Genomic DNA, 14,748 nt, shown 5'->3' with positions numbered 1-14,748 from the left:
GGGAGGGCAGGGTGGAGAGAGAGAGGGAGGGCAGGGTGGAGAGAGAGAGGGAGGGCAGGGTGGAGAGAGGGAGGGAGGGCAGGGTGGAGAGAGAGAGGGAGGAAGGGCAGGGTGGAGAGAGAGAGGGAGGGAGGGCAGGGTGGAGAGAGGGAGGGCAGGGTGGAGAGAGATAAAGAGGCAGTGGAGAGTTGACAGAGAGAACAACTGATAGAGAGAAAGGAGCAGGGTAGAAAGGGAAATGCCTTTAACAAGTCCAATAACTTTGAATCATTCCTCCCGTCCCCTGACCTTGATGTAAATGCTATGACAAAAGCAGTATTACCTGGAGTGAGACAGATGAGAATTGAAAGTGAAGAGATAATGGAGGCTACTGGGGGGTGTACAGAGAGGAAACAGCAGAGCAGACACTTGTCATCCTGGTCACATTGTTAATGTCCAGTGCTCTGTGTAGCTGTGGGACCTAGGCTTGGCTGTATTTTGATGTACCCATGACGCATCTCTCTTTTCCTCCCTCTGTTGGTGGTCAGAGTGTGATTATGAGGACTCTGGTGAGTGGGGGTTGCCTTGTGTGTCCCCCCCCATTGTGCATCACCCTCTCCCCCACACCCCCATCTTTTTTTTGTGTTGACCCTCCCCTCTGTGGCCTGCCAATGGCAGTGTTCCAGGTTGTCTTTAGGTTGTCTTTACTATATTATATTAATGTGGCCCAGAGACCTTAAACACTTCTCCAGATGTTTAACGTGTCTGGATCATCTAGGTCTGTGCAGCAGCACTGCAATAAAGACAACCTGTAACTGGAAGGGATCCTTTATGAGGTCTGCATGCTGACTGACTCCCTAGTACCCACTCTTCCAGACTATGACCCAGGAAAAAGCTGCTCAATCTTTTTCCTGCTGCCATGCACCTCTTTCATTCAGACTTGACTTGGCCCTCATACGGCTGTACTGTTTCTGAGCCAGAGAAACAGACATAGAGGTGTGTGTAATGTGTGGGAGTGACCTGACAGTAGCCCACTGTATAAGTGACGCTTGTGTCTCTTCCCCCAGGTCGGGAGTACGAGGGCTTCCAGCCACAGTGGTTCCACAAGAGAACGAACGCCATCACTGGAGAGACAAACTTTGTGTACAAGGGGGGATACTGGGAGGCTAAGGACAGTCAGGACTGGAATATGTGCACTGAAATCTTCTAAGCCTCGACCAGACACATCCTACCCCCCTCACTGGACTCACCCAGGCCCAGGAGACTGCTCTACCGCTGGGTCTGGGTGTTGACCTCTGTGTGCAACTGTGTACGTCTCACACACTCACAATACAGTTTACCTCCCCACGGACACACACACTTCATCTGTTTCACAGAGGAGAGAAGGGGCCTTCTATAGGTCCTCCCTGACAACATAGCACTGAGCTGTATGGGGGTGTGAAAGAGAGGAGAGATTGAATACCATAGAAAATGGACCCAATAGAGATGTCCAAAATAATCAGGTGCTCCGCACACGGTACCCACAATGCACTAATCCTCTGCTCAGCACATCGTTTTTTTCTGGGTTTTAATGATTGAATAGCAACCCATCAGTTCTCCTCTCCTCCACTGTAGACTGGGATGGGATGAAGTCTATCCTCTCTAACAGACAGACCGACAAACAAAAAGAAGGCCACAGAAGTTTATAGAAAGACGGTATACTTTAAAAGGATGGACATTTATTTTAATTTGTAACTGGTATCGGAAAGTGCAGGTAGGCACAGACTCCAACGCTTGAATTAGTTTGTCATCTATCTCCGTCTGCCTGGTAAAGAACTTAAGTTCCCTCTGTTCTTTTCTCCATTGCAGGAGGAACCAGGTTTAGACCTGCGTATAACCATATAGAGCTCAGACCGTAACCAACGTGGTTTGACAACCAGAGTACTTTTCCAAACACAAACTGGGTATATTGTGATACCTCCCAAACACAGTCCCACTTCCACTCCACTGGTAATTGAAGCTTTGTCTATTGAGGTAAATAAGCACTTTTCTTTGTGGGTTTCCACAGCTTAATGCGTATCTGTGTTGATGTTGAGGAGACTCCAGCCTGGGCACTGTACACTCACCCAGTCCTTTGGTGCTTAACCATAGAAACACATACACTTCTATTGTGCAGTGAGACATTTAAAGGATATAAATGGCATTGTAGCTAGAACCTGCACACCAATTACTTGTCCCAAAAACAGATCCATCATCTCACACATGAATATCTAGGCAGAGTGTAAATTCTACACCCCAGTGTATAGGTCTACAGCCTATATGACAGATCAGAGCCTGCTCTGGACCTGTAATTGTATTCCTACAGAACTGGCTATAGCACTGAAGGAGGCCCATGGTGGCTACTGACAGCATATTGGCATCTTACCACAGACAGACAGCATGCTCCTCAGGCCTCCCATAGCATACCACTGTTCAGCTGCTAGTGGAGACACTGGCTCCCAGGCACTGACCCAGGTTCACCTGAGCATAAACCTAGTCCTAACTCCAAGTGTTGAAGAGCTGTGGACAGGCTGATCTGGGATCAGCTGGTGAAGGCACTGTCAGTCTTTTGCCTTTAAGAACTGATTTGTGCACTACATATCTTAGGTGACAGGATTCTTGACAAAGTGTTAGTATATTTTGTAATTACTGTTAGGAATGTAGTATTTGGGCTGGAAGTATTGTACCTACTGTCTGGCCTTTTGTGTGAATATTTTGTGATAACAAGATAATAATATGATTATAAAACAGTTCTAATAATAATCAGAACAATAAGTCAAGTTTATAGTTGAAATCTGAAGTTTTAATGAAGATGTACTGTTACTGTCCTTTTTTAATTTAAATTGATCCAGCCAGTTAGAAGTTGATTCTAACTACCGCCCACGGTTTGGTTGCAGATTTAATCTTTTGTATTAATAGAGACTTACTCTCACACTGAAAATTATTTTTATACAAAGTTGTTGATATTGGCATATTGTTTACTTGGTTTAGATTTGCAGTTCACAAACAAGCAACCACATCTGACAGTGCCCCTGATGTGCCCCATACGGTTTCTGAGGTCAGTTGTTACAGAGATCTGGTATGTGCTCTGGAAGGAAGTGGAAGACACACAGAATACCATCCTCAGCCCAACATATCTGTCTGGAGGGCTAGAGGGGTTGCTGGGGGTGCATAAAAACTAGAAAATACTCATCAAGCAACTGCTGAATGTAATGTGAACCAGGAAAATGTGAAAGTTTAAACTGTGAGATAATAATTATCCCCCAATCACTTTCATGCTCCCAACTGCTTTTCTTTTGAACTCAGAGTAATCCTCCTCCACCGGAAGCCTATAATATAAAGTCTCAACGGGGCAGAGAATTAGGTTGTTACAAGCACATTCTGACCAGGCACTTACTCTCTTTAACCCCGTGAACAACAGCCTCCATTTTCTGCACTTTTTATGTTTGGTTCCAGTTTATCTACTTTGTACCCATAACCTTTCAGCAGACACACAGGCATGTATACATTAGTCACATAACCATAACACATAACACACTCACACATCTATAAGTACTGACCACATTGGCAAGAACAGTCCATTATTAGTGGAAGAAATCAAGTGGGTACAGCAGGATGACATGGTTCCCCACATTGGAATGAATTCTCACTATTCTGGACCCAATCACAGTAAGGGGTTTTATATATTGTAAATGTGTCATTGTATAGACAATACTACAACGTCATGTACAGTATTACTGGGCGAGAAACAGTATTGAAATGTGGGGAAGAAAGAGTATGATGTGCAGGGCAAGTATAACTTTTTTCTCAATCATCAACTCCTTCTAGATTTAGTTGACTATATTGGGTTTGAAATAGAATGAGTTTTATATATGAATATACATATATTATATTTTGAATGATGATAAACACATCATACATTTGAATCATTTATTTTGAATATCCAAATGACGTGACCTCAAAGATGGGTGTGTGTGGGTTGCTAGGCGCCCCAGCCAGGGCCTGTGTAAGAGACTGATTAGTAGCAATAGTGGTGATGTTTAGATGATTTATTCATTCATGACACTTGTTGGGGTAAAGAAGATGTTCATCTCTGCTCTGTGCAGAAAGGAAAAACTGAACAACCAAAGCATCTGTGCAGTGTACTGTAGCCTTAAAAGACTCTTTACCTGCCTTCCTAATGACATCATCTTTTTCATTTTACCCACACTTTTTCAATATTTTTATTTTCTAATTTGAACCTTTATTTAACTAGGCAAGACAGTTAAGAACAAATTCTTATTTACCATGACGGCCTACACTGGCCAAACCCAGACGACACTGGGCCAACTGTGCACCGCCCTATGGGACTCCCAATCACAGCCTGGAATCAAACCAGGGTGTCTGTAGTGACGCCTCTTGCACTGAGATGCAGTGCCTTAAACCACTGCGCCACTCAGGAGCCAAAATCCAGTATGGTTTGATTTACCCAACAACACTTAATCCAGTATGGTTTGATTTACCCAACAACACTTAATCCAGTATTGTTTGATTTAACCAACAACACTTAATCCAGTATGGTTTGATTTCCCCAACAACACTTAATCCAGTATGGTTTGATTTACCCAACAACACTTAATCCAGTATGGTTTGATTTACCCAACAACACTTAATCCAGTATGGTTTGATTTACCCAACAACACTTAATCCAGTATGGTTTGATTTACCCAACAACACTTAATCCAGTATGGTTTGATTTACCCAACAACACTTAATCCAGTATTGTTTGATTTAACCAACAACACTTAATCCAGTATGGTTTGATTTACCCAACAATACTTAATCCAGTATGGTTTGATTTACCCAACAACACTTAATCCAGTATGGTTTGATTTACCCAACAACACTTAATCCAGTATGGTTTGATTTACAAAACAACACTTAATCCAGTATGGTTTGATTTACCCAACAACACTTAATCCAGTATGGTTTGATTTACCCAACAACACTTAATCCAATATGGTTTGATTTAGCTTTAATATCTATGCTTTGTTTTTCTTGTTCTTTTTTCTCAAAATGGGTGCCATTGTCTTTCATTTACATACTGTATTCGTATATGCACTATAAGAAGTGTGTGTATCACATATATACATGTCTTTTGTTTTGTGCTGCTCTGAGGCAGGACTATAGTAATGAAGACCTGGTCATACCTGGTCTGAATTAAACCCTGCTGCACAGTGGACTCTGTGCTGTTTGGACTCGTTCTAATACAGTAAGAGCCTGTGTGACCTGTATCACTACCTAGGACCTGGTACTGAAGGAGTGGGTGGAAGGACGGAGTTGAGCGGGGTCTGGCCTTACCATACTCACTTCAACCTCACTCACACACGCTCATATTCCACACACACTATCTCACACATATGCATCTCTGTTCAGGTGTAACTGCAACCTGGGTTGGTGTTTTTATAATTGTGTTTTTTTTCTCCCTTAATTTATACACATGTAACATTGTCTTCAAAAGAAAGACACAATGACAAACATGAGATAATAAAAGTGTTTCTGTTAACTGGATGTGCGTCTGTTCAATGTTAGCTTTATGTAGTTTAGCATTACAGAGTGATTGAAATTTTAAGGTGATAACGCTTTAGCGGAGACCGCATCCATGGTCAACACTGCACATATCGGCTCAATCGGATATTTATCGCGGAATCTGTAAACTTCCGCATTAAAGATTGAATTGAGCCCTTAGGTTACTTAGCCGTAATAAACGTACGTGCAGCTAGCTGTTCAAATTACAGTTCTGATAGCCGAGGAATGAAAGAATGTAGTTCAAAACACTCCAATGAAGCCTTTGCAGAGCAGTGGCGCTCTGACTCCCGCTGTTATCACCAGAGAGGGAAGCTTGCTGTAATGTGCGCTCGCCTGGTCGCTCAGTTTGAACAGTTATTAAACGGTTTGAACGGCTTGGCTTAGACAGGGGGGGGGGGGGGGGGGAAAGGGGGGGCACTGTTTGAAGGTTGCTTGGAAACCCAAGCAATGCTCCTGTCAATCAAGTCAAGCTGGAAAGGAGTCTACGAACTTAGTTTCATACCATTCAGAAAGTAAGTGTTGAATTTATGGTTAAATTTAAACAATGAGAAGGAACAATTTACGCTGCTTATGTTTTAAAAATATGGGCTATCTGGCTGTGTAGTGTAAATGTGGAATGTAAAGCTATCGAGAAATGTATATGTCACATTATAGTCTTATTTGCGCACTATGCACACTGTTCAACCAAATGCACATATGCATGGACTTTTCATTAGAGTGCATGAATTCTAATGGAACCACCATCAAATCAACTCAGAGCTGGATGCTTTATCAGATGTGTTTTTTTAAACATTCTTGAAACATTGGAATTTGTAATGCTGTTTCCAAATTGTAAGCCTACAGGACAGCTTTCCTACTCCGTTAGTGGAAGGAATTCCACAATCACTGTAAACTACAAAGTGTAGGTTTGCATGTGAGCTGGCCATAGTGCCACCAGAATGTATTGGCTTCTTTGTGAAAGGAAGCTCAGCAGCCCAAGGCCCCCAGTCTAAGGCTCTGGGTTTCCAGAGCAACCCATGACCAAGGACAACCCCCACTCACCACCACCGACATCACTTTGCTATTAGGTATTCGAGAATGTTGTGTCTGTATTTCCGAGTGTGTCTTACAGGAAATGGCCGATGGCAGTTTTGAAGGGGCAGAAAGAGACACTGCAGAAGACACAGATGAGCTTCTTTACACTGGTCAGATAATGTCCTATCTGGGACTATAGAGACTTCAGACTGAATTCCTCTACCTGTCTTTGTTCCTACTCATTCTCATTCCTTCTCTTCTCTCTGGACTAAACCATTTCCTGTTCCCTATATACCCTCTGCTCACTCAGACCTGGATGAAGACAGCAATGTCCCTCTGCCACAGGATCACTGTGACCTCCTCCTAGATGCCATCGATGCCCAGCTGAGCCGCCTGCAGGTCAGTGTGCTGCAGCCATCCTTAGAGTTTCACAGGGTTCCAGACTCGTACTTGTATTTTTGTTTAGTTTGTCTTAAAGGCAGAGTGCAGTCAAAAATGTGATTTTCCTGTGTTTCCACACTATGAGGTTGGAATAGTACTGTGAAATTGTGAAGAATTATGACAATGCCTTTGAAAAGCTGTTTGAAAAGACTGCCTGAAATTTCAGCCAGTTTTGGATAAATTAAAATAGACACAATGAGGAAGAGAGTTCCAAACCTCTTAGCCCAACAGCTAGTTTTCAGTTTTCCCCTCCCCACTCAGACCACTCCTAGACAGTCCTAGCAAAATTCTTGCTTGAGAAATTGCTCTGCTAAGAAGACATTTTTGTAAAACTTTTAGTAGGGTACTGAATAGTTACCCATAAATTATTTGATATTGAGATAAAAACATCTGCATTGGACCATTAAAAGTTGTACCATTATGAGTAGCTCCATGTTCACAGGTGCAGAGCCATAGCAATGGGATTGAAGGTATCTCCAGAAAACATGATTGCCTCAATACAGGTATGTTGTTGTATTTAGTTTAATTTACTACATCACATCTTGAGTGATACTTTTTGTCTAATAGTAACTCTCTAGTATTTTAATATCTCTATTGCTCTCATGCTCTGTTTATTATAGCTCATCTTAGCAGTAGCCAGTCTGTGAGCAGGGATACAGGACTGGGAAGTACCATCCCCACTAACGACACCCCCATCTCTTGTCTTGACGTGGTACGCTCTGAGACCAGGGACCTATCTTCAGGTGAGAATGTTACATGCAGTGTCCTCTTCAACTTGTCCCAATCCAGTCTTTACAGCCATTGTAACTTGATCCCTTTTAGAGTATGAGGATTCTGGAATGATCAAGAATCATTTGCCAGAACTGAGCAACCAATAGCATTACCATTAAGGAGAGAACCTTCAGAAAAAGGACTACTGGATATTAGAACTCACTGTCCTTTACAGAGAGTCTTCTACCCTGACCCTCACCTTACCCACATCACATGACCCAGCCTCTCTCCCCTTCACTGACCTGGGCCTTGGTTTAGCCTGGATGTCTCTCACCCATCTCCCCTCTGCTCTCTCCCCAGAGAAGAGCTCAGGAGAACGGGTGGACCCTGCTAATCAGGAGGAAGAGGAGCAGAGGATAGTTGAAGTGATGACAGAAGAAGAGGAGGGTGTAGAGTCCCGGAAGGAGCAGTGTCACTGGAGGCTGGAGAGGCTGTTGGGGACTTATGCCTGTGGAGGAGGAGGGTTAGCAGGAGAGCTGTGCTCCCCTCCAGAAAGTGTCTGCACAGAGGACTTTGCCATGCGCTTCAGGGAGGAGATGGTGGTGAGGCTGCCAGACAGGACCAAACAGAGACTGGCCAGAGACTGGAGTAGCAACCTGGGACAGTCCTTTGGAGAGGAAGAGGCTGAAAGGACAGCATCAAAACAAGCAGGTGGTCTCACTGCTACTGGGGGAGAGGTTGTGGATAGAGGCATGGGTTATACAGAGCTTCCCCATCACATGGACAAGCAAGGCAAGGAGAGCCAGACTCATCACAGGCATGGAGAGAGGAGAACTAACTGGAGTGGAAACCTAGGGGCCAGTGAGAGCCACACAAGAGCACCACAGAGGCTTAGTGGTCTTAGCAGGAGTGAATGCTGTCTTCACTCTCTAGTGACTCCACCAGGGGATGATAGACAGCTGTCAGTAGAGACATGTTCACAGTCCTTTGGGTTACCCCAGCCTGCCACAGGTGAGAGGGCTGACATCCTCCTGCGGTGGGTCTAGTGTCAGAGTTTGGCGGTAGTCATCAGAGGGGAAAGGGGACAGTACTCATAGAAGTTAGTCTTATACTATAAGGCCTCTCACTTATTATGTTCCTGCATTATAATACTGATGCTTCTGTCTGTTTCCACTGGTTCCTGTGTCAGTGCCTGGTCCTCCCAGCACTAGCAATGTTCGTACAGGGGTTCTCATTGAGGCCTGTTCCAGTCTGGACCCTGAGGGAACCAAGGAGAACAGGAACCATGCTGCTAGAACCACCACCAGACACCTGGCAGGTACTCTACCACACAGAACATCTACTCTTTTAGCTCATACACTCTACCCTATGAATTAAAATGGCTTCATGTTAAGGATATTTGAAGCAAAAAAAGTCAGCTGTCTCTAACAGTAACTGCAGCCTTTTCGTGTCTCCCCCAGGAGTGCCTGTGTGGAATTTTGACACAGTGACCATAGACAGTGACCTGGACTCAGTACGCACAGAGAAGGTCTGGCAACACGTCCACAGCAGGCCAGGTGAAAGGCAGGAGCTAGGGGCTATGACCACCATTCAGAAGGAAAATGAAGTCGTTCACATTATTAAGATCTGTCTTACGTCACCATAGGATACCTGTCAGCCATTCGGTCTGTCAGCCGCGTGGATGGTCTCGACACTGACCAGAGTGACTATGACACACCCACTCTGGAGCCAAGGAATCTCAAGTTTACTCCAGGTAAAACGTTCAGGACTAGGCGTGATTATTGAATGATATTATGCCACTAATTACACTATAACCCAATGTGAAAGTATATTTCTTTGTTTGTTTGTCCTGTGCTTGTGAAGCACTGATAGCTAGCAATGGAAATGTGACCAGTGACAGTCTACCTCTTCGTAAAGCACACAAAAGCAGAAGAGACACTCACAGGTAGCCTTCACTGAATCAACAAAATTCTGCAATACAATCTGCAATACAATCTGACTAGCCGTTCTTTGTTTCATATCCTTCACTATCTGTCATCAGGTGTGGGCTCTCTGTGGATGATGATGATGAGGATACAGACGAGGGCTGTGTCCGCTGGAGGAGGAGACGTAGGCCTGACAAGGACACAGGGGGACATGTGTGTACGGTGAGAGCTGGCACAATAACCAACGATTACTCCTGTGGTAGACAGTGAGGCTTTATGTCCATTGACTCTTGGTTTTGGGGAAAGCCATCTGTTGATTGATATGCTTGTTAACACTTGTTCACTCCATGTGAGCAGTTATTCTCCAGCTGAGATGTGTAAAAACAGGCCTCCTGATACTTCGTCTCTCAAACCCCTGACTCCACTCAGCAGAGGCCTGGGGGTCGTCTGGAGGAGGTGAGGTCAGACTGGCTACAGATGGAGGAGGAGTTGGCTACCCTCAGACAGGTGAGATTCTACTCACTCTACTCACCTCTCCTGATGTTTCCTGAATTCAAGTATTATGCTAAGGATATGTGAGTTTTGTGTCTTGTTGTCTGTGTGTAGTTATCTTTGTTTGTCTTTTAGGACTGTGAGAAGGAGGAGAAGAGGCTGAGGATGAAGAGAGCTCAGCTGTGTGAGACTGAACTGTGCCTCACTGACCTTCTTCAGAAAAGAAAAGTACAAGACAATACCTTCCATATTGTGACTAGTTTCTTGTCCTGTGAATCCATGACAACGGCTAACACTGAGATGTGCTGTGTTCTGTGTCCCAGCATGCCATGCAGGAGTGGGAGCAGCTGCGTGCGGGGGCAGAGCAGATGGAAAGGGAGGGGAGGAGTCTGGAGGCCAGCCTGAGAGACAGCAAGGCAGAAGCAGACAGCACCAGGTATCCACATAATCAACCCTGTTACTGCACTGTATCTCTTTAAACAGAATACATTTTGCCAAAACAATACTATTAGGAACAGCTTGTACTGTCTACAATTCCTATTCTATACTCACCTCTATAATGTCCATTGCTGATTAGGCTGTACTCACAGTGATGTATTGAGTGTATTGTAGTTCTCAGCTGCGCCGGCTGCAGAGGCAGAGGGACTCCTGTTTGCAGGAGGTCAGGGATCTGAAGGAGGAGCTGGCTGCTCTATGTAAACACAGAACTGCCTTAACGGATGGGACCTGCATGGACAGGGTAACACATGCTTTTTCTAGCCCGCTTGACACCCCCCCTCCCTCTATTACATTCAAATGATTTAATTAATACAATTTCATGCCCTCTCTCCCCTACCTCCTCCCCCACTGTCTCAGAGAGTGACCAGTGTCAGTATGTCTGTCCTTGAGAGAGAGGAGTTGGACAGACAGCTGAACAGTGCCAAGACAGAACTGTTTTCCGAACAGCGGTGCTCTAGACTCAAACTGGACTCTATGCAAGAGGTACAGCATCAGACTGGTGCTCTGAACATATTACAGTGATAGTCACTGCTTTGAATGCGTTTGAATTAGTCTCTCTGCATGTGTGTCAGAAGTTGGACGAAGCTCACGAGGAGCTCCAGCGTGTAACAGAGGAGGAGAAGTTACTGAGGGATAGGTGTGCATGTCTGGAGGAGAAACACAGACTGAAACAGGAGGAGGAGGAGGTACCATCTACACCTGTCTACCTTATTATTACCCTTTATCATCACCACACCACCCTCTATCTGTATTAAGATCTCACAGTCCACCGCTCTCTCCCATCCTCTGTCTCGCAGGCAGTGGAGGTGCAGGTGTGTGAGCTACAGAAAGAGCTGGGGGAGAGTGAGAGCAGGGTGGAGAGGATAGTAGCCCAGAAGGAGCTGCAGCTGCTGGGGTTCCAGGAGGAGAGGAGTGCCTTGCAGGCAGAGAGAGATGGGCTCCAGGGGGAGCTCCGCAGCCTGAGGAAGCTGCACAGCATCTCCCTGAGAGAGACCCAGGAGCAGGCACTCACGCAGACGGTGTGTGGGCTGGGTAGTCCTTAGTACACAGTGTCGATGGATGAGTCAGCTTGACTGTGCGTGTGAATGTCCGAATTCCATCTTATAACAGCTCTCACCCATTATAAATGTGGGTAACTCACAGTATGCATGATAGCGTGAAAGCATATGTAATTAAATGTGTATGTGTGCAGTATGTAAGGGGTGGTTTGGTTTGTCTCCTTTAGCAGCGGGAGCTGGAGCAGCTGAAGAAAGAGTTGGCTTTGTCTCATGAGAAACACATCCAGCAGGTGAGAGGCTCCGTCAACTGGGTTTATTTAACATTAGCAAAGATCCCCATATTTACTTTATGTGTTCTATCAGATTCAAACATTTATGTTGTTCTTGCTGCTGTGTGTCCAGGCTCATATTCAAGCTGAAGAAGAGAAAACAATTTCTCTCAGAGAACAGGCCCTGTCTCACACACAGCACATTGAGTCCATACAGAGCTGCATCCAGGTCTGTATCTCAGGCTGTCCTGTCCTCTGAAAGAATCACACCATACTGTTTCTGGGTCAGTTTCACAGTTTCCTTTGCAGATGAAGGAGAAGGAGTGGTGGAAGCTGACGGAGGCTCTTAAGGAGCAGAAGAGGTGATGAGGAGGCGAGAGGAGGAGCTGTGTGCGGAAGCTCAGGAGATGGTATATACTCCTACTTCCTCTGTCTCCTTTTCTGTCAGATGTAATGTAAAACAAATGTGATAACAGTACCTGTTCTCTACCTTAGATGCACGGCACTATAGAGCGTGAGAGGAAGAAATGGGCGGCAGAGAAAGAAGCGGCTCTACAGTTGCAGTGTGGGATACTGGAGGAGCAAGGCCGGGAGGCTCTGGAGAGAATGAGGGGAGAGACTGAGAGAGAGAAGAGGAATGCCTTGGCTCTTCAAAGCAAAGTGCTAGAACTGAGGACAGTAAGCAGAACCAAGATAGGGCGGGAGGTAGCCTAGCAGTTAGAGTGATGGGCCAGTAATCGACAAGTTGTAGTTCGAATACCCGAGCCAACAAGGTGAAAAAGGCACGTAACCCTAATTGCTCCAGGTTCACTGTTGATAGTGGCAGACCCTGGCCATGACCCCTCTCCGATGGTGTCTCAGGGGGAGTTGAGATATGCAAAACTACACATTTCCAATTCATACTTGAACATGTGTGAAATAGAGATGTCATTCCTCTCTCCCTCCCCTCACAGAAAGTGCAGGAGCTGGAAAGCGAGGGCCTTGTGCAGCAGAGTGAGCAGGCGTCTGCTCTCGCTGCAATGCGTAGGTCCCTGAGAGAGAAGCACCAGGTTGAGCTACAGAGACTGCGCAGGAACATGGAACAGGTGATGACAGGCGACCACCTTATAAACTAGCATCTGAAGACGACTACATACAGTGTATAGTTTCCAGCAGTGGCGCAACTTTGGTTTTAGAAGTGGGGGGAACATAATTCTTATTATTATTATTTGTATTTGTTTTATCCGGTCAGATAAACATAGATAAGCCTACCAGACCACTCGGAGGCGTTTGCATGGTCCTAAAGCACACCGTTGCCAAAAATGCAATATCAGAATGTGGGGGACATGTCCCCCCCATCCCCAGTGAAAGTTGCACCCCTGGTTTCCAGTGTATGGTTGACATGGTGAACTGACTGGGCTGTGGTCGTAGGAGGGCGAGAGGGAATCGTTGAGGCTGGAGCAGGTTGTCCAACAAGCAGAGGAGGAGGCTGGTAGACTGCAGGTGCTGCTGGGGGAGAGGGAGCACATCCACAAGCAGGCCACAGCCAGGCTGGAGCAGCAGCACAGACACTGGGCCCAGGAGATGGGGGCAGAGTGTCAGCATCTTCAGCACCTGCTGGAACACAGTGGGGCCGTAGGGAGCTCCCTTCAGCTCCCACACAGGTAATCTCACACAGACACAAACACTCATATTCTCTCTCATACACATACAGAAGCACACATTTCATTATCAGCATATGCATTTGGATATAATACTGTGTATTCTAATATTTTGGTGTTGGTGCTCTATATTGGTGCTGTGCTGCAGTCCTACGGTGGCCCAGGCAGTCCAAACCCTGCAGGTCCTCAGAGAGCAGTTGCAGCAGTCAATCAGTCAACTACAGCAGGAGCTTGACTTACAGAGACGCAGCACTCAGCAGCTGAGCCGGGACAAAGTGTGTTCAGGACACACTCACTAAAATACACACAAATGCACACAGATACAGCACATACAAACATGTTTACACTTCTGTTGCGTTACACATGCAGTTAAGAATCACATTTGTGTGCTTTAGGAGCGGGAGTTCCGTATTCAGAGGGAACAGATGGAGACGGAGAGACAGCAGGCTCTGGACTCACTGAAGGAGACACTCATTCAGGTATGGATCTCACTGTCTTTGTGTGACACACACACACACACACACACACACACACACACACACACACACACACACACACACACACACACACACACACACACACACACACACACACACACACACACACACACACACACACACACACACAGTGTACAGTCATATATTAACACTGCAGGAGCACATTGAGGAGCTGAGCGATCTGCAGAAGGCCCAGGTGCGGGAGGAAGGAGACGAGACAGGAGGTTTGGCTGCGTCCCTGCGCAGGCAGCTGCAGGCCAAAGACCAGGAACTGCGCCGGGTGCAGAGGAGCATGGGACAGTGGAAGGAGCAGACCACTGCGCGCCTGGCACGCAAGTTTGAGGAGGAGTTGACAGCCGAACTGGAGAGGTGTGTAGCGTACAATCCCACACTATTTACACAGAGTAGAGTTTTAAACTCACTTTTGGCCTTCATCATTATTTTCTTCTGATGAAGATGTGCAGGCTTTGAAAAGGTTGTATCATTAACTGACTTTGGGAAGTGTTCTGTTGTGTTCAGTGTTTTCACTTTTGCCAACCAACAGGTGCAAGGCAAAGTTGTTAAAGGGGAGGTAACTGACTTTACCATTTTGAGACAGCATGTCTAGAGACTAAGCCTAGAGTCTAACTCACTAACTAGTAGTCCCATTCTTCTTACAAATCATCATAATCATCATCATCTCAGGGGGGTTGAGATAT

At 45.7% G+C, this 14,748-nt stretch overlaps 2 protein-coding genes across 4 annotated transcripts in view; both read left to right on the top strand.

The window, feature by feature from the left end:
• Nucleotides 1-5,547, top strand: part of LOC135542160 (oxysterol-binding protein 2-like) — a 74,581-nt gene extending 69,034 nt beyond the window's left edge. For both annotated transcript variants that reach the window (XM_064968888.1, XM_064968878.1), the window contains exon 14: nucleotides 1,047-5,547. In XM_064968888.1, coding sequence (XP_064824960.1) covers nucleotides 1,047-1,189 — 143 coding nt within the window. In that variant the 3' untranslated portion in view covers nucleotides 1,190-5,547. The remainder of the gene's footprint in view (nucleotides 1-1,046) is intronic.
• Nucleotides 5,548-6,024: 477 nt separating this feature from the next.
• LOC135542113 (uncharacterized) lies at nucleotides 6,025-12,491 on the top strand. 2 transcript variants are annotated; one of them, XM_064968787.1, is made up of 22 exons: nucleotides 6,025-6,077; nucleotides 6,677-6,749; nucleotides 6,890-6,978; nucleotides 7,463-7,523; nucleotides 7,641-7,763; nucleotides 8,092-8,742; nucleotides 8,921-9,049; nucleotides 9,192-9,287; nucleotides 9,377-9,484; nucleotides 9,595-9,676; nucleotides 9,773-9,878; nucleotides 10,089-10,163; nucleotides 10,284-10,376; nucleotides 10,472-10,584; nucleotides 10,761-10,887; nucleotides 11,004-11,129; nucleotides 11,219-11,332; nucleotides 11,444-11,665; nucleotides 11,872-11,934; nucleotides 12,047-12,142; nucleotides 12,223-12,323; nucleotides 12,409-12,491. In XM_064968787.1, the coding sequence occupies exons 2-21, from the start codon at nucleotides 6,680-6,682 to the stop codon at nucleotides 12,277-12,279; spliced, it is 2,601 nt and encodes an 866-aa protein (XP_064824859.1). In that variant the 5' UTR covers nucleotides 6,025-6,077; nucleotides 6,677-6,679; the 3' UTR covers nucleotides 12,280-12,323; nucleotides 12,409-12,491. The 2 variants fall into 2 exon arrangements, with proteins under 2 accessions (XP_064824859.1, XP_064824849.1); XM_064968777.1 differs by having other exon boundaries at nucleotides 10,086-10,163.
• Nucleotides 12,492-14,748: the final 2,257 nt, after the last annotated feature.

This window comes from Oncorhynchus masou, chromosome 1 (assembly GCF_036934945.1).
Source record: "Oncorhynchus masou masou isolate Uvic2021 chromosome 1, UVic_Omas_1.1, whole genome shotgun sequence".
NCBI classification, from domain to species: domain Eukaryota; kingdom Metazoa; phylum Chordata; class Actinopteri; order Salmoniformes; family Salmonidae; genus Oncorhynchus; species Oncorhynchus masou.
Note: the sequence above shows the minus strand (reverse complement) of the source record. Positions and strands in the feature narration are given on the sequence as shown.